At 56.2% G+C, this 18,316-nt stretch overlaps 2 protein-coding genes across 5 annotated transcripts; both read left to right on the top strand.

Annotated features, from left to right (window-relative positions):
• Positions 1 to 4,766: 4,766 nt before the first annotated feature.
• Positions 4,767 to 10,920, top strand: Cdc34 (cell division cycle 34, ubiqiutin conjugating enzyme). 2 transcript variants are annotated; one of them, XM_052164878.1, is made up of 5 exons: positions 4,767 to 5,553; positions 7,729 to 7,815; positions 7,924 to 8,021; positions 8,128 to 8,262; positions 10,377 to 10,513. In XM_052164878.1, the coding sequence occupies exons 1-5, from the start codon at positions 5,377 to 5,379 to the stop codon at positions 10,417 to 10,419; spliced, it is 540 nt and encodes a 179-aa protein (XP_052020838.1). In that variant the 5' UTR covers positions 4,767 to 5,376; the 3' UTR covers positions 10,420 to 10,513. The 2 variants fall into 2 exon arrangements, with proteins under 2 accessions (XP_052020838.1, XP_052020837.1); XM_052164877.1 differs by having other exon boundaries at positions 4,768 to 5,553; positions 10,373 to 10,920.
• A 72-nt stretch (positions 10,921 to 10,992) lies between these two features.
• On the top strand, positions 10,993 to 17,708 carry Gzmm (granzyme M). 3 transcript variants are annotated; one of them, XM_052164874.1, is made up of 5 exons: positions 10,993 to 11,829; positions 15,571 to 15,727; positions 16,568 to 16,706; positions 16,799 to 17,065; positions 17,438 to 17,708. In XM_052164874.1, exons 1-5 carry the CDS (start codon positions 11,775 to 11,777, stop codon positions 17,609 to 17,611), a joined length of 792 nt encoding a protein of 263 aa, XP_052020834.1. In that variant the 5' UTR covers positions 10,993 to 11,774; the 3' UTR covers positions 17,612 to 17,708. The 3 variants fall into 3 exon arrangements, with proteins under 3 accessions (XP_052020834.1, XP_052020833.1, XP_052020835.1); XM_052164873.1 differs by having other exon boundaries at positions 15,568 to 15,727; XM_052164875.1 differs by having other exon boundaries at positions 15,568 to 15,727; positions 16,799 to 17,141; positions 17,438 to 17,525.
• Positions 17,709 to 18,316: the final 608 nt, after the last annotated feature.

Genomic DNA, 18,316 nt, shown 5'->3' with positions numbered 1-18,316 from the left:
GTGCACAGTAGAGCTGAAGGTGTGACTACAGGAAACTCCTACGAAATGCACGTGACCATGACCAAGCCCAGTCACCCAGGCTCCAGGGCAGGAGCATGACCCCAGCCTGTCCTGGGCTCAGGCGGGCTTTTCTCCAGCCTGCTTTTATGCCATTCTGAGGACAAGCGAAGAATAAGGCAGTCCTAAGGCATAAACACGGTCCCTCCATGACTGTATTCAGAGTCTTAGCAAGACCCACCAAGCCATGGATCCCAGCACTCGGGAGGCAGAGGCAGGGGCATTTCTGAGTTCGAGGCCAGCCTGCTCTACAGAAATCCAGGACAGTCAGGGCTACACAGAGAAACCCTGTCTCAAAAAACCAAAAGAAAAAAGAAAAAAAGAGAAGACCCATCAAAATAGAAAGAACACATTCCTCATTTGAGCTTTGTATTAGCCCAAATGTAAATATTCTCATCTGAGCCTGCTTCCCAGTCCTGGACCAATGTCAGATTTCTGCCACGTTTCTAGAAGCAGCCCCAAGAGCTCTCCACATGATTGTGAGGGTGGGCTTTATAGCTAAAAGGCCTCGAACCTAGAGTAGTCTCTTGACCGAGAGCAGAGGTCAGCGGCCACAGAGCCCATGTGGCATCTCCCCTAAGGACCTAAGGACAGTAAGGGCCGGAAGACTCTGGGCTAATCATTCTGGGAAATTTGGGTGAGTCTGCTTCCACAGATAGCAAAAAAGTCACTAGGTCCTTAACAGAATCCTCAGCCTTCTGGATGGAAACACTTCTGCAGGTGTTCACTCTCTCCTCCATCGGGGACTCGTCCCTGTGTGACTACCATTCCTGCTTCTCTTGGTGCCCCAGCAGTCATCCATCGAGCTGCAGCCCAAAGAGGTAGCTCCCTGTCCACAGCTGTCTCTGTACCAACCTGACATCCTGGTCTCTCACCCCTAGCAAGGTTTTTTTTCTCACAGGAATTAATTAGCACAGATGGTGTATTTATTTTAATTAATTAATTTTTTTTTTTAAGATTTATTAATCCCAGCACTCAGGAGGTGAGGCAGGCGGATTTCTGAGTTCGAGGCCAGCCTGGTCTACAGAGTGAGTTCCAGGACAGCCAGGGCTACACAGAGAAACCCTGTCTCAAAAAAAAAAAAAAAGACTTATTTATTTATATATGTGTACACTATAGCCATCTGCTATAGACACGCCAGAAGAGGGCATCGGATCCCATTACAGATGGTTGTGAGTCACCATGTGGTTGCTGGGAACTGAACTCTGAAAGAGCAGCCAGTGTTCTTAACTGCTGAGCCATCTCTCCAGCCCATTTTTGTTTTTTGAGACAGGGTTTCTCTTTGTAGCCCTAGCTATCCTAGAACCCAGAGATATACCTGCCTCTGTCTTCGGAGTACTGGGATTAAAGGCATGCACCACCACCACCACCACCACCACCACCACCACGCATGCTTGTTTTATCCATGTAGGGTGTTTCTCTGCTGCACTCCCTTTGGCCCTAGGTACAGGGATTGTACTTGTTGGATGTTTTCTTCACAACCTACTTTAATAAGAATTCAACTGGGAAAGAAAGGTTATGAGGATATGGGGAGGTGCACCTGTTTAGAAATAGTTCTTTGGAGCAATTTCAATCTTCACTGTTCTCAGGCCAGTCTGCTAGCAAACACCAAACAAGAATCAGCAGCTGCAGTCCAGTCCACTTAGCAGACACCACACATGAACCAGCAAGGACTGTTCAGTCCACAAGAAACCACAAGGCTCACCAACCGGCCCAAGTCTGAAGAAGCAGCAAGAAGCTGCAGGAACTTTACAAGAAGTCCTTTGGTTTGTTTCTACAAAGTCACCACAAACCCAGCAACACAATGGAAGGTGAACCAATCCAGCATGTCAGCAAACAGCAAACCAATGTTTCCACTCCCACTGCCTGCGGGCTGATACATTCTTTCTAAACACCACACATCCTCTCACCTGTCTGCCCCAGAAAAGCATTATATGGCAACTGGGTTTCCAAAGAAACCAGAACATCCTGGCTCCTTCCTCCCTCTTCAGCACCTACGTCCATCGTCTCCAGGTCTCTCGGCCTCTCACCCTCCGGCCTCCCTCGGAGGATCCTAGGACAGTCTCTAATTCCAGACACTACACTCGGGCCACCTAAGCCGCTTCCTCCAGCATGTCCACAGAGGGGACAGGTCTACATGTCCTGGGGACCGGACAGAGATTTACAACATTCTCCTTTGGGCAAACTTGTCCCTGCAAAGCAAGGAGCCCAGCAGCCTCCTCTCCCTGCTCTCCAAAGGACCAGAGCTGCACGCTTAGCCATTGCCTCCAGCCATCGTGGGCCTTCCTGTGACATCACTGGGTGACACCGGATGGTTTCTTGTTTAGTAAGACAGTCTTGTGTAGCACAGTTTGGATCCTCTCGCCTCTACCTCCCAGGTGCCAAGATGTCAGGTATGAGTCACCATGCCTGATGTATGTGGTGCTCTGCCCAACCCCAGCCCAGTCCAACCCCACTCCAACCTAGTCACACCCGACCCAGCCTAGACCCAGTCCAGACTCACCCCAGCCTCAGATCCAGCTCACAGCCAGTCTAGCCTCAACCCCAACCCCAGCCTTGATCCAGCCTTCCCTAGCCCCCTGCCCAGACCCTGCTCAGCCCCAGCAAGAATTTTCCATACCATTTCATACTACGCTTTTTACAGATGCAGACCTGGTTTTGGAGGGCTACACAAGGTCACCACGAACATAAACTAGAACATAAAGTTGTTCCTTGGCAGGTGGCAAAAGGCCAGACTCAAATGATGCACTCCTGTGGTCCCAGCACTCGGGAGGCAGAGACAGATGGATCTTTGAGTTTGAGGCTAGCCTGATCTACAGAGCGAGTCCCAGGACTGCCAAGACTACATAGAGAAACCCTGTCTCAAAAAACTAAAGAAAACAAAAACCTCACAACCTCTTGTCTACGGGAAGTCAGGTGTGAGTGAATCAAGGAACACTAACATAAATGGGGCCTGGGGCAGAAGAATCCCACATTCTAAACTAATCTAGACTCCACCGTGAGCTCAAGGCCAGCCCTGAGAGACTCTCTCAAAAGTAAACAAGCCCAGTTATGGCTGCACATTCCTTCAGTCTCAGCACATAAGAGCAGAAGCAGACAGGACAAGGAATTTAACCACACACCCTGGACTACACAGCAATTTCCAGGCCATCCAGTGCTGCGTGATAAATAAAACCCTGTCTCAACTGGAAGCACATTCCTCAGCATCTTCTTTTTTGTTTTTGTTTTGTTTTGTTTTTTCAAGACAGGGTTTTTCTGCATAGCCCTGGCTGTCCTGGAACTCACTCTGTAGACCAGGCTGGCCTCGAACTCAGAAATCTGCCTGCCTCTGCTTCCCAAGTGCTGGGATTACAGTCGTGCACCACCACGGCCCGGCTCCTCAGCATCTTCTATCTCCTGAGAGGTCTCTGCCTTCCAGAATGTCACGGTTGTTCCCAGTCTTATGGGAAGGAATGGTCCCATAATCCCTGCCCAGACCTCCTAGTGCTGTTCCTAGGATGTGCCCAAGACCAAGGCTTTATCATGAACATTCTGATTGGATGGCCGCTTGCTTTGAGGAGACCTGGATTATCCTCATCAGATGACTGGTCTCTGTGGCTGGGGACTCGGGTCATGACATCCATGTCCTAACATGCCAAGGTAGGTGACCCATCCCCAGCAGCCAGGCCGGCCCACTTCCCAACACCCATTCAGGACGTCTATGGAGCCCAAATGCAGGCTCGTCTGGGAGTAGGGAGATGGATGTTCTAACTGAAGAGAGGGGAACCCTGTCCATCTCTATGTCAAGGGCTTCCCAAGTGTGGGAGTGGTCATCTCAGACACAGGAAAGCCTGGGCTACTTGCTATGTGCTGACAACTAGGTGACAGTGTAAGATGGGCAGTCTGACATGGACAACTGGAAGCCTTTGGAAAAGGAGCTTGACCAGAAAGCCTTCTAGCCCAAGGGACCGGGTCCCCCACGGGGAGGACAGCCAAGATAGTGCCACACGTGAAATGGCATTGGACCCTAGGTTCTTCCCTGGTCACATCAACCGGCCCCATCTTTAACGCCGTTTCGCTGTGCCCAAACAGGTCTACCTGCTAACCCCAGCCAGGACAGGATGTAGGAGCACCTGTGGTGGGGAGCGGCCCTTTCCCAGCCCCAAGTGTTGATGCAGCTGCCGTCTGTCCTCCAGAACGCCCACAGTCAGGACGAGTGGCCAGCACAGCCTAGGGCCAGAACCACCCACCCCTAGAGGTCACGGGTACACCCTACACACCCTTCTGCAAAGTTTGAATATGCTGCCACCCCCAATACTCGTGACCAAATGTCCAAGAGAGGTGTGTGGGTGTCTGTGCCGAACAAGCTCAGGGACTTTGCGAGTCTGTTCCGGCTCCTGAAAACCTTCCGGGATGCCTCACCACTGCTTTCTGGCTTATTTAAGCAGGACTAAGGTGTGGTCAAAAGTCAGCCTGACAGGAGGATCCTCCCAGAGAAGAGGTTAAGACTCCACCTCCTGGAAGCCAGGTCTGCAAACCCCAAGTCGTCGATTCTGTGGGCCCTCCTTCTCCCTGAGCCCATAGACACCAAATGGAGACATCCAAAGCTTCAGGGTGGGAAGCAAGGGCGGATCCTGCTCCGCTCCCGCACAAGCCACGCCCAATTCCCCACCCATAACCACGCCCCCGGACGTCACAAGAAAGGCCCCCAAAGCCGCAGCTGCCAGTCCGCAGAGCGCAGCCCTGCCCTGCCCGCCACTCCGCACACAGGCATCCGCGGAGCTCTTCCGGCCGGAGGCGACGGCGGCCTCCGGGGCTTCGGAAACGCAAGGCGCCTGCGCGGCAGGGCGGGGGAATACGACTACACTTCCCAGCGTGCCCCGCGGGCGGGCGCGCAGACACATTCCGTACCCGGTGGAGGCGTCGCACAGGCGCATTCTAGACCCGGCAGTGGCGCGCAGGTGCATTTCCGGCCCGGCAGCAGCGGCACGCAGCCGCATTCGAGGCCCGGGTGTGGCACGCAGGCGTATTCGGGGCCCGAAGGAGGCACGCAGGCGCATTAGGGGCCAGGAGCCGGTGCGCAGGCGCATTCGAGGCCCGGCGGCTGCGGCGCGCAGGCGCGTTAGGCGCAGGCCGGGCCGGGCCGAAGCGAGCGCCGGGCAGGCAGCGGCGCCAGAGCGAGTGGAGCCTTCGGGGTCCCCGGGTGGCGGCGGCGGCGGTGCAGAGGAGGAAGGCGGCGGCTCTCCCCCTGCCGGCGCGCGACCCGGTCCGTCCCGCGAGCTCGCGCCGGTCCCGCGGCCCGGCCCGGCCCCGGGCCCCTCCGCCGCCGCCGCCACCGCCATGGCCCGGCCGCTGGTGCCCAGCTCGCAGAAGGCGCTGCTGCTGGAGCTGAAGGGGCTGCAGGAGGAGCCGGTGGAGGGCTTCCGGGTGACGCTGGTGGACGAGGGCGACCTGTACAACTGGGAGGTGGCCATCTTCGGGCCCCCCAACACCTACTATGAAGGCGGCTACTTCAAGGTGAGCGGAGCCTCAGTTTCCACGTTGTGGCTGCCCCTCTCCCGGGCTGGCTCAGGCCCCTCGTGCAAGCGGCTCCTCCCTTTTTTGTTGGGCACGTGCTGACCTCACCCCGGGGACTGGTCTCCCTGGACTGTCCTCCGGCAGGTTACAGAGGCAAGGACAGCTGATGTTTGCCGCATGTCCAGGCAGCCCCCCGCCACAAGACACAGGGGCCTCTAAAGCCTGCTGCTGGTCGGGGTGTGCCCAGGCTGCCCTGCACCGGGCTAAACATGGGCCTGGGAAGGGATCCTTCCGTGTTGTCCCCACCCTTCCAGCATGAAGGGGTCTCCCCACGACCTGTTGCTTAGCTGCTTGTCCCCGGGTAGTCCCCCCATCCCCCACATACACGGAAGGCTCTGGAGCCCCCTGCTGGCAAGCATGTTCCCAAGGTTGTCTCACCCCCCCAGCCAGAGCTGAGACCTGGGCAGGTTCTTCTTAGGTTGTCCTTATTCCCAAGACGTAAAGGACTACGAGCAGCTGCTGCTCGGCATCCCCCAGGCCTGTCCCCCACGCTGGAACACAGAACCAGCGCAGCCGCTCGACAATGTGTCCCCAGGGAAGGGACGTGGAGCCTGGACAGCCACCTGCTCCAGTTCCCGTAGAGGCCCTGACGGGGCCATGGCAGCCGTGTCTGCCTGGACAACAGCCACCTTTAGCCATAGCCAGGCTTTATGTAATGCATTCCATGGGTGCAGTGGAGGCCCACCCTGAATCTTGGAGCCACACCCTGGGATCCTGCCACTCTAGGAGCCCTGGACCCTCGAGCTATCTGCCCCGCCCTGACAGCCTTTCTCAGGTTCCACTGAACAGGTGGCTTCTTAGGGGCCTGGCTTTTCCTTCTAGGCAGTGTCGTCTGCCCTCTGGTGGCTTCAGGCTCAGTGCACCAGGTGTTTTTCTGGTTGGGAGCAGGGAGCCCAGGCAGCCTCCAACACTGGGTATGTGCAGCCACATCCGCACAGCTAGATCATCATGCTTGCAGAACCACAAGATCTCATGCTAGGGCCAAAAAGGACAAGATGAGGCCCAGGATTTGTGTGGGTGCACAGATCCCAGCCAGTCGGGCCCCGGGTGTAGGGCCACGGCAGATGTTTGTTCTGTGTCTTCCTTGTGTTGATGTCCTCAGCCTTCGTGGTCAGTGCTTAGGAAAGCCCGTCTGCTTATCCAGGTGACTCCCTCGCATCCCACCTGGCAGTGCTCCGAATTAAACCCCAGGCTATCCCGGTGCTCTTAGCACCTTTCTCCCTTGTTTGCTAAGAGCGGCCAGGTGGACTGGACTTGTGCTCAGAGCAGGCTCACCTGAACTGTTCCTCACCTGTAAAGGATTGTGGGTAGAGCCTCCTAGACCCACATTATTCTTGAGATAGCTTAGGGGGAGGCCCTGCAAGATGTCAGTGAAGTCTGCCAGTGTGGTGTGGGTGGCTGAGACATGGGGAGACTAAGAGGGGAGCTGTGAGGAGCTTCCTCTGGTCAGCCCAGCCCGGCTCACTCTGGGGCTGTCCAGGCAGGGGTTGGGAGCATCCTTCCTGTTACTGAGTCTCAGTTTGCTTGTTCTTAAAAAGCATGTAGAGCCACAGACATGTGGGGTGCAGTTTCAGCAATGCCTCTGCTCTCCTGAGATGGTCAGGGTTGGAACTCCACACCAGGCTTCTGGGTGTCAGGCAGGAAGGACTGACTAGCTCTGCGGTCACATTCCAGTCTCTAAAGGTTCTTCTGTCTAGGGAACACTTGGGACTGCCCTTGGGCAAACCTCAGGCCTTCTCTACCTGTCCAAAGTCTGGGGGCAGTTGACCGGGTGAACTCCAGCCACGGGCAACTGCTGTGGCCTGGCAGATGGTTCCAGCCTGTCTGGTGACTACTGCTGCCTGGGCCCTGAGCTTGGGTGGTGTTGGGTTGCAGCCCGAGGCGGGCCAGGAGACCTGCTGACTCACTCTCTAGTTAGCACACACCGAGCGATCCTGCCTCGCCTCTCCCAGCCTGGATGTCAGGTCATAGAGGTGCTTTGTGTGTTCGAACGTACAGAGACTGGGGTTAGCTTCAGGGCCTGAACACCAGAGGCAGCCGCTGCTTTTTGGTCATAGCCCCTAACTCCAGTGCTGAGGGAGCTGCCATTCAGCCCCCCACTTCTGCCATTTGTAGGCTCGCCTCAAGTTCCCCATCGACTACCCGTATTCCCCACCAGCCTTCCGGTTCCTCACCAAGATGTGGCACCCAAACATCTATGAGGTAAGACACTAGATGCCTGCCTGCCTGCCTCAGGCACACTCCCCTACACACACCTCCTGCCTCCCTTGCACGTGGCCCACCCCTCGTCTGACCCTGTCACTCTCACAGACAGGGGACGTGTGCATCTCCATCCTCCATCCCCCAGTTGACGACCCACAGAGTGGGGAGCTGCCCTCAGAGCGGTGGAACCCCACGCAGAATGTCAGGTGAGAAGGGCACCAGGGGCGCCCCACACCCTGCACCCTAAGGTCCCTCCTTCCTCGCTCCAGTCTGGGGTCCTCAGAGTCTGAGCTTGCACCCGTGGCCCTACAGAACCATCCTCCTGAGTGTGATCTCCCTGCTGAATGAGCCCAACACCTTCTCGCCTGCCAATGTGGACGCCTCGGTGATGTACAGAAAATGGAAGGAGAGCAAGGGGAAGGACCGCGAGTACACGGACATCATCCGGTGAGCGAGCGAGCGCGCGTGCGCACGAGTGCTGCTCTCAGCCTGGACAGCGCAGCTGTAGGGAGAGACCTACATTGGACGCTGCCTGCTGTGAAGAGTGATGTGTGTTTCCTGGGTGTGGTAGGGTGGGAACTGTCGCATGTTCCCATTCTTGCATCCCCAGCTGTTTGTGTGGAGAGCTCTGTGGCCCCCAGAGCACCTAGGATGGCCAGGGTCCTCTCTGCCTTGTTGTCGCTCGCTTAGCCAGTGTCCGTGCCTGACTGCCACGTCCTCATTGTCTGCCTGAGCGTCACCTGCATCTGTGCTTCTGAAACTTAAAGTGGTTTTGCAAAGTAGGGATGTCACTGAGCCCACTGTGAGCCTGTCCTGAGAGACCCAGGCTGCGGCCTGTGGTGTCTGAATGGTGGCGTCCACACCCGTCATTACTTCTCAGCAGCAGCTCCTGGCCTGTTGTGGGGTCAGGCAGTCTCCCCCATACTCCTCAGGCTGGGTATGAAGCTCCTCCTGAGGGATTCTAGGCATGTGACACCCTGCCTCTGTCTAGTCATGCTGAGGGTCAGTCTTTGTCACCTAGCCTCTGTGATTTCTGAGACAGGCTTTTATAAAACTCCATATCTCGTCATGTTCCCTTCTGATGTCAGGATGGCAGTACACGCCACCTCTTAAGTGACACATCGGCCCAAACACATGAAGCCTGTAACGTTCCCCTGCTGGCAGCGGCCCAGGCCCAGCTACAGGCATGCCGAGCTAGCCACATGCATGCCTGGAGCCACGGGGCAAGCACGTGCTCGGCTGGAGCCCTGTGGCCTTGTCCTGCAGAAGGCAAGCCTGCCTTCTCAGAATCTGTCCAGACTGTGACGATAGTCTGCTGATCCAGCATGTGGAAGCCGCTGGGTTAGTCTCTGGCCTTAGAGGAAGATGCACACAGCCACCATGGTCCTGTATGGAGGTGTTAGTCCGTGGGGAAGGTCCGCGCTGCACCGTGGAGTCGCCTCACAGTGGGCAGGCGAGCCCTGCAGACGTGCCCCTATGCTGTATGCAGGCTGGCCTGTAACGGTCTACCTTCTGCTTTTCCCGGCCGTCCGGGAGCAGGCGAGGCGCCTGCCCTGCGCACTTTCTTCCCTTACGTAAAGTTGTACTCTGTAGCTCTGGGTGTCCTGGAACCAGGAGAGCCTGGGTCTGGCCCTGTCACTGCAGCTCTCCTGCTCTCCTGGCTGCATCCTCACTGTATCCCTGTTCCAGGGCAGGAGCCCTTGGGTATGACCATGAGACCCGTACTACGCCTGGGACTCAACCTGTGAGCCAGTGTCTGGGCACAAGGACAGGAGAGTTGGGCGCCTAGGAGAAGGACCTTGCGGATGGGGCTAGGCCGCTATGATGTGCTGCTGTCACAGCTTCCCCTCCAACATTGTGTTGTACCCTATTCCCTCTGGGAAGCTAAGACCAGTGTCCGATCTCCTTGCCTTTTGCATTAGGACCTATGCACTGCCACTTGGTCCTGAGGATGGCCTGACCTGAGGCTCTGTCCCAGGCCCCGATTTCTTTAGTTAAATGCTGCCCACTGGGCAAGGAAGCTCTTGTGTGTTGCTTCACCCATGTCTCTCTCACTTTGCCTGTGGCCTGTGGTGCCAGGAACGTCAGTTCCTCTGGGACTGCCCTTCATCACAGTGCCCCTGGGTCAGGGTGCACTTTGGGGGAGTTTGATGTCGGTGTGGTATGTGGGTGGTGTGCTATCTAACCTGAACTAGCGTAGTGGCCCCCACAGTGCTGGGATTACAGCACGGATCCTGGTGTGCCCAGCTGTTTCCGTGCTGCTGGGAGCTGGACTTGGGTCCTTGTGCTTACACCACAGCACTCTGATTGCATTGTCTCCACCCCTGTTGTGTAAGACAGGTCCTGTTAAGAGCTGAGACCAGCCTGAGACTCACGCAGGTCACCTGCCTCCGCCTCCAAGCACTGAGTGGCAGACCTGTTTCCCACAGCCCGCTGTGGTTACCTTCCTGCTGGGAGTTGGTCACTGAGCGTCCCCTTGTTGCCTGCCCCCCACTTAGTGTCGTCTTTTGTAATCCCATTGTCCTGGACCGTGGCCTCACCCACCCTGTCTCCCCAGGAAGCAGGTCCTGGGGACCAAGGTGGACGCAGAGCGCGATGGCGTGAAGGTGCCCACCACGCTGGCCGAGTACTGCGTGAAGACCAAGGCGCCGGCGCCCGACGAGGGCTCGGACCTCTTCTATGACGACTACTATGAGGACGGCGAAGTGGAGGAGGCCGACAGCTGCTTTGGGGATGAAGAGGATGACTCTGGCACCGAGGAGTCCTGACCCACGTCCCTGAAATAAACTTACAAATTTTACCTCAGCAGGACCCGTGTGGGCCTCAGGCGACAGACTACCTCACCGAGGTTCCATGTGGGCTCCCATCCCATGATCCTTAGGTCCTCCTACCCCGTTCCCCATGGGTTCTCCTCGGCTTTAGAGAAGAGCTGTGGTGCAGGGCAGACACCCCACTCAGCTGTCAGATGTTGACAAGCCTGGGAGATGGGGGGCCGACTGCCTGGTGGGGAGCCGGAGACTCCCGCCTCCCGAGGAGGGCCAGCCCACAGCTCCTCCTCTCTGCTTTTGGTGTGTGTGAAATCCAAATAAAATAGCTTTCTGAGAAGCTGAGAGAATCAGCCAGGACGCCGGTGGCACTGGGCACTGAGGGCCGCTGGGCAGCCTGGCCAGGGCCGTGGGAAGCCAGCGGCAGTGGCACGTTTGCTGGGGCTCAGTGGGTACAGGGGCCCCGGGCCCAGAAGCAGCTGCTGCCTGCATCTCGCACTGCAGCTGCGTCCACCTCAGGCCTGCAGTCCGGAGGCCTGGGTCCTGCGGCCTTCGGAGGACTAGTGTTCCCAGCAGCCCTTGCGTTCTGGAGCCTGAAAGCCAGGCTGCCTGAGGAGTCCCTGTGGCAGCCTGGTGACGCCCCATGGGAGGGGCAGACTGAGTGACCACTCCATGCCATGCGGGGACCTACAGTGACCTTGTGTTGAGACAGCAATGCTCTGCCACCTGCATGTGCATGGACAGAAAGAAAAGCGTCACTTGCCATCGTGTGGGCCTGCTAACCCACAGTCCAGTCTCCAGACAGGCCGTCTTCTATTGTACACTTTGCAGCCAGCCTGATGTACTAAGTTGCAGGGCCAGCAATAAGGCTCAGTAGGTAGGGGTCTGCCACCAAGCCTAGCACAGGACCTACATGGCCTCTGGGTCACCCTCTGGGGACGGAGGTCAGTTGAGACAGACTGGGGTTCACCCCAGCACTGAAAGAAGCTGCACCAGGAGAATGAGGGGGCTTAGCTGTGGTTGCTGCCCCCAGGCACAGGGCCGCCTTGACAGCAGGTTTCTAAAACCACACAGCAGGGTGTGAAGGAGGAGCTGACACTTGTGCAAGGTGGGTGGTACTTGGAAGGCCACCTGTCCCCACAGGAAGAGAAAGTGGGGAGCCCCTTCCCCCAGGACCACTACTCCTGTGCCAGGATGGAGGTCTGCCGGTCCCTGCTGCTCCTGCTGGCCCTGAAAACGCTGTGGGCAGGTGAGCTTATGGGGGAAACTGAGGCCTAATGCCAGGTCTGCAGAGGGTATGAAGGGGAGAGGCTTTGTGGCGGAGGAGCCGCATCTACAAAAGAGCATATTCTGAGTAACAGCACAGCCTGGTGAAAGGCCGCTGAACTCGGTATTTGAGGGGTCTGAAGCAGGAGGATTGCTGTGAGTTCAGTTAGAGTGAGACCGTATCTGAAAAAAAAAAAAACCCGGGGGATCTATCTGAAAAAACAAACGGGGTTAGGGATATAGCTTAAGTTGGGGGCATATAATGCAAGGCCTCCGCAGAGCCTGGGCATGGTACTTCTTTAGAGCAGGGGTGGCGGACCGCGCCGGGCACTGGAGAGGAGACAGGATCAGGAATCCAAAGCCTTCCTCAGCTCTGCAGGGCGTCTGAGGCCATGCTGGCTGCGGAGCCTCCTGATTACTGACCTTAGGGTGCAAGGGGGGGCGGGGGTCACCCCTCAGCCCTGGCTGGCCTGGAGTTTACAATGGTGCCTCTTGAGTTTCTACAACTAAAGGCATGTGCTACCCTGCTGAGGCACTTTCCCTATCCTTAAAGGAACCTCAAGCTCACCATACGATTGTGTCTCACACCTGTAACCCCAGCTCTAGGGAGGGAGCAACAAGTTTCCCGGGGCTGTGGAAACTTCTGAATCTGAGCTCCAGGCTGGCCTCCAACTCAGAAATCCACCTGCCTCTGCCTCCCAAGAGCTGGGATTAAAGGCGTGGGCCACCACCGCCCGGCTACATCTGTCCTTTTGAGACAAGATCTCACTATTGTAGTCCTGGCAGATCTGGAACTCACAGAATCTGTTTGCCTCTGCCTCCTGAGCTCTGGGATCAGAGTGCAGAAGCACCACCTCCCAATTTTTGATCCTTATATTAGCTTGAAATCTTCTAGAACCTTTCCAAAGACTGAGGAGGGAGAGAGGAGGTTGGCTTTTCAAGTAAACAACTTATGGTCTATCCACGGGTCTCTCAAACAACACTTTTTGTCCTAAGCCTGAGGACCCTGGCAGTGGTGGTGCACGCCTGTAATCCCAGTGCTTGGGAGGCAGAGGCAGGCGGATCTACAAAATGAGTTCCAGGAGAACCAGGGCTACACAAAGAAACCCTGCCCCACACACACACAAAAATAGTGTGGAGACCCTGGCACAGTGCAGCTACAACTGATCTCAAATTCCTAGCAATCTGTCAACCTCCCCAGGCCTGCCTTTACAATGGGATTTTAAAGTATGAAGAGAGGCTGGACATGCACCTCCCTGGACAGAGCAAGTTCTTGTCAACATGCGAGAGGTCCAGGGTTCCACCAAGCACAGTAGCACATGCCTACCTGGGGAGGTAGAAACAGGACTGGGAGTTCAAGGTCCTCCTCGGCTACATTAGTTCCTGGCTAGCCTGGGCTACTTGAGACATTGTCTCAAAAGAAAAGTTTTGTTCTTTTAAGCGGAAAGAAAAGAAAGCACTCGTGAGTGGGAGACTTCCTTGGGTAGTGAAAAGAAAGCTATTCAGTTGCAGGTGGTGGCCGCAATCTGTAGACAGAGGTCAGCCTGCCAGAGTGTGAACGGCCCCCACCTAGTGGCAGAGGCGACACTTTCCCGGAGAACATTCGGTTTCTCTTTAGACTTGGCTTGAGTTTCTTCATCTTTTTTTATCTTCTTTTTCTCCCAGAAGTGCTGGGCAGTGGTGGTGCATGCCTTTAATCCCAGCACTGGGGAAGCAGAGGCAGGCAGATTTTTGAATTCTTGGCCAGCCTGGTGTACAGACAGCAAGCTGGAGCTACATTGAGCTACATAGAGAAACCCTGTCTCTAAAATAAAATAAAGCTTCAAAAATCATATAGAACAGAGAACCCTACTCTCTTCTATGGGTAAAGGCCCTGGGATGGACAGCAGACCCTTCGAAGTATTGATGGGCCCTTAAAGCCGCCTCCAGTGGCTGTGGACGGCCGGTGGCTCCGAGCAAGGCGGGGTCTCTAACGTGTGATGGACAGCAAGGAGACTTTTGAGTTGGGGCACAAATTCTTATCAGTATTTATTTTAAATTCTGTTGGTTCTGTTCTGTTTGAGACAGTTTTCTCTGTGTAGCCCTGGCTGTCCTGGAACTCTCTCAGTAGAACAGGCTGCTCTCAGATCTGCCTGCCTCTGCCTCCAGACTGAGATCAAAGCCCAACTTATTTAAAATTTTTAATCTGATTCTATTTCTACCTCCCCAGGACTGAGATGAGGTATGCACCCCTAGACCTGGATTCTGTGGTTGGGGGCTGGGGGGCCGGAACCCAGAGCTTTGTGTATGATAGGCGAGCGCTCTACCCACTGAGCCAGCCAGCCTGGTGTTCTGGATCAACCCTTCAAAGAAGTTTGCAGAGAAACAATTCACACAATGCACAACTCACTGAAATTCAGAAGCCACACAAGGACTGAGGCACATCCCCCAGGAACCCTCACCCCCACACCCCAACACCCACAAATCCACATCCTGTCAGAGTTTCACACTGTGACTTTTTGTGACTGATTCTCCCCCTGAGCATCATATTCTCAAGGCCCTGCCAAGTGTCAGAACCCCACTCCTGTCTGTGGCTCTGTGATAGTCCAGTGTGCGAGCATAGCGTGGATCAGTGTGTGTGTGTGTGTGTGTGTGTGTGTGTGTGTGTGTATTGGAAGGGTGAGTGCAGTGTCTGAAGAGGCACCTGGTCCTCTGGAGCTGGAGTTCCCGATAGCTGTGAGTTCCCGATAGCTGTGAGTTCCCGATAGCTGTGAGTTCCCGATAGCTGTGAGTTCCCGATAGCTGTGAGTTCCCCATAGCTGTGAGTTCCCCATAGCTGTGAGTTCCCATAGCTGTGAGTTCCCATAGCTGTGAGTTCCCGATAGCTGTGAGTTCCCGATAGCTGTGAGTTCCCGATAGCTGTGAGTTCCCCATAGCTGTGAGTTCCCCATAGCTGTGAGTTCCCCATAGCTGTGAGTTCCCCATAGCTGTGAGTTCCCCATAGCTGTGAGTTCCCCATAGCTGTGAGTTCCCATAGCTGTGAGTTCCCCATAGCTGTGAGTTCCCCATAGCTGTGAGTTCCCGATAGCTGTGAGTTCCCCATAGCTGTGAGTTCCCCATAGCTGTGAGTTCCCGATAGCTGTGAGTTCCCGATAGCTGTGAGTTCCCCATAGCTGTGAGTTCCCCATAGCTGTGAGTTCCCCATAGCTGTGAGTTCCCATAGCTGTGAGTTCCCCATAGCTGTGAGTTCCCCATAGCTGTGAGTTCCCGATAGCTGTGAGTTCCCCATAGCTGTGAGTTCCCCATAGCTGTGAGTTCCCCATAGCTGTGAGTTCCCATAGCTGTGAGTTCCCCATAGCTGTGAGTTCCCCATAGCTGTGAGTTCCCGATAGCTGTGAGTTCCCGATAGCTGTGAGTTCCCCATAGCTGTGAGTTCCCGATAGCTGTGAGTTCCCCATAGCTGTGAGTTCCCATAGCTGTGAGTTCCCGATAGCTGTGGGTGGTGGAAGTGAGCCCAGGTCTCTGCCGGGGCAGCCAGCTCTCTAGCCTGAGTCCTCACTTGAGCTCCTCACTCACAGTTCGAGCCTGGCCTCCGACAGTTGAATAATGTCTGAGCCCTGGGGCCTGGTGGGATCTGGGACGTCAGGCAGTCGAGCTGCCAGATTCAGGGCTTCCAGGCTCAGCCAAGGACTGGGACTGGGACGCAGCACCTCCAAACAACCCTCTCTCCCTCCTGTCTCAGCAGGCAACAGATTTGAGACCCAGATCATTGGGGGTCGAGAGGCGGTCCCGCACTCCCGCCCATACATGGCCTCTCTACAGAAGGCCAAGTCCCACGTGTGCGGGGGAGTCCTTGTGAATCGGAAGTGGGTGCTGACCGCTGCCCACTGCCTGTCTGAGCCGTGAGTATCCCTCTGCAAGTCCTGCCCGCCGCGGCTTCAGGCGCTGAAGGACTTAGGCCAATCCTCGCCATGCTGTGTTCGGGTTGGATGGGTCACGTGGTTCAGGAAAGGACACCTCCTTCCGACCCTTTCTGTGACACCAGTAATGTGTTGAAAGCCAGCCGGCCAGTAAGACAGAGCCAGCCTGGCCAGAGCTGCCATCAGGAAACACGACATAGCCGATCCAGGTCTCTCTCTCATCCTCTAAAGAAAGCGGTGAGCCCAGAGCAAAGGAGGCAGCCCTTGGGTGTGGCAGCATTCGCCCTTAGTCCCAGCTCTCCAGGAGACCGAGGCTCCTAGATCTCTATCTGACCTGCACAATTCCAGGCCACAAAGTAAGAGCTTATCTTAAATCAGAAGGATTGTTAGCTCTCCCGCCTTTCAGAAGCCGAGGCTCAGGGTAGGGCTCCACCCAGGTGTTTACCTGAGGGTCTCTCACGTGGCTTGCAAGTGTGATGCGGGAGTCCTGTGGAAAGAGGTTATTTCTCTGTAGTTCAGACGAATGCAGGAAGTCAACTCAAGCCAAGTGACCTCAAGCCTAATCGCAGAAGAGAGGCTGCGGCTAGGGGAAGGGATTAAATCCCCCAATCTGGCACTGGGTGGGAGCCAGAGCAGGAAGTCTCTGCTCCTCCTCCTCCTCCTCCTCCTCCTCCTCCTCCTCCTCCTCCTCCTCCTCGGAGAGGCAGACTGGGAAGAGGGGAGCAGCCAGGAGTGGGCTGGGGAGGCTGCGGCCGTGGGGAAGGGCGGCTCTCAGGCTGTGGGCGCTGTGGGAGCTGCGGGCAAGCAAGCTTTGCATTGCAGGCTGCAGAAACTGAAGCTGGTGCTCGGTCTGCATAACCTCCACGACCCCCAGGAGCCTGGCCTCACCTTCTACATCAGGGAAGCCATTAAACACCCTGGCTACAACCACAGATACGAGAACGACCTAGCACTGCTTAAGGTGCGGACAGGATGGGATGGGGCAGCTGAGGGCCTACCACGGGAGCCTGGCTTCCGTCTGTCGGCCACTTACTGGTCTCCCCGTCCCCGCAGCTGGACGGGCGGGTGCAGCCCAGCAAGACTGTCAAACCACTGTCTCTGCCACGAAGGCCCCGATCCAGGCCGGCTGAAGGCACCCGGTGCAGCACAGCTGGCTGGGGTATGACCAGCCAAGGCGGGCACCTGGCCAGGGCCCTGCAGGAGTTGGATCTGCGTGTGCTGGACACCCGAATGTGCAACAACAGCCGCTTCTGGAACGGTGTCCTCCTGGACAGCATGCTGTGCTTAAAGGCTGGGACCAAGAGCCAAGGCCCCTGCAAGGTGGAAGGGGTGACCTGTAGGCCCGGCCTGGGCAGTAGCCGGAATCAGCCTCTGACACCTCGGAGAGTGGAGGAGGGTGGGACTACCATTCACCTCATTTCTCAGACAGGAAGACTAAGGCCCTGGGAGGGTAAAACACCGGCGTCTAGGTGGGAAGTCAGGAAGCCAGAGAATTGTGGTTCAAACTACAGTACAGATTAGTCATCTGGGCCATGCAAAGGCCCTGGGGTACAAAGTAGAGGAGAGAGAAGGGAAAGAGACAGGAAGGCACAGGTGTAGATAGAGCTTACAAGATCCCTCCAGCACCTGCCAGGCCCCTTGTCCCCAACTGCAGACCCAAAGGTTGACTTGTGTGTCCTTTACCTCTTGCAGGGTGACTCTGGAGGGCCCCTGGTGTGTGGCAAAGGCCAGGTGGATGGGATCCTGTCTTTTAGCTCCAAAAACTGCACCGACATCTTCAAGCCCCCTGTGGCCACTGCTGTAGCTCCCTACATCACCTGGATCAGGAAGGTCATTGGTCGCTGGTCACCCCAGCCTCTGGCCTGATGTCCCAGATGATCTGGGACACCATTCTCGACGGCTGGGGCTGGGAAGGGACTAGGTGTGCCTCTGGGGAACCAATAAATCCTGATATATCTCTTGAGTCCACCTCTGTCTGCCTCTGGCCTCTGCAAACCTCCATTCCCTCTATAATGACGAAAGTGACCCTTCCGGATGGCTGTCAGGAGAGTCCCTGGACACAGGCCTGCTGGGAGGCAAAGTAAGAGTAATTACAACAGTGTGACCAGCAGGGGGTGCAAGCTACCCTCATGTCTATCACAGGAGGCGGGAGGAGGCGAGGCGGGAGGCTCCCCACAGTACACACACACACCCCAACTTCTGTTTTACCAATATCTCAACAGGAAGAGCTAAAGTGTCACTCCAGTGGGTACCAGAACATTCCATCACTGTGCACCCACCTCAAATGCAGCCCCATCCCCGCCCTGGTCTGCACAGACCACCCTGGACTCCCCTGCCTGCTGTGTGCTCTCACCCTGCATGACCTTTGTGTCAAGGTCTACAGTGAGCTTGTTGTCTTCCAGGTCCCTACATATGTTGGCAGGTGGGAGACTCTCCCTCCTCTACCTGGTTTCCTTGGGCTCTAAATTAACTCGACAGAAGATGCATTGGCAGGAAAGAAGCCATCACAAGTCTACGAGAGAAGTCAGTGCCAAGGGTGCCTGGAAAACATGGCGCTCAGCCCAGTCCTGT

Source organism: Apodemus sylvaticus, chromosome 20 (genome assembly GCF_947179515.1).
Source record: "Apodemus sylvaticus chromosome 20, mApoSyl1.1, whole genome shotgun sequence".
Taxonomy (NCBI): Eukaryota; Metazoa; Chordata; class Mammalia; order Rodentia; family Muridae; genus Apodemus; species Apodemus sylvaticus.
The sequence above is the reverse complement of the archived record's forward strand: the minus strand, read 5'-3'. Positions and strand labels throughout refer to the sequence as shown.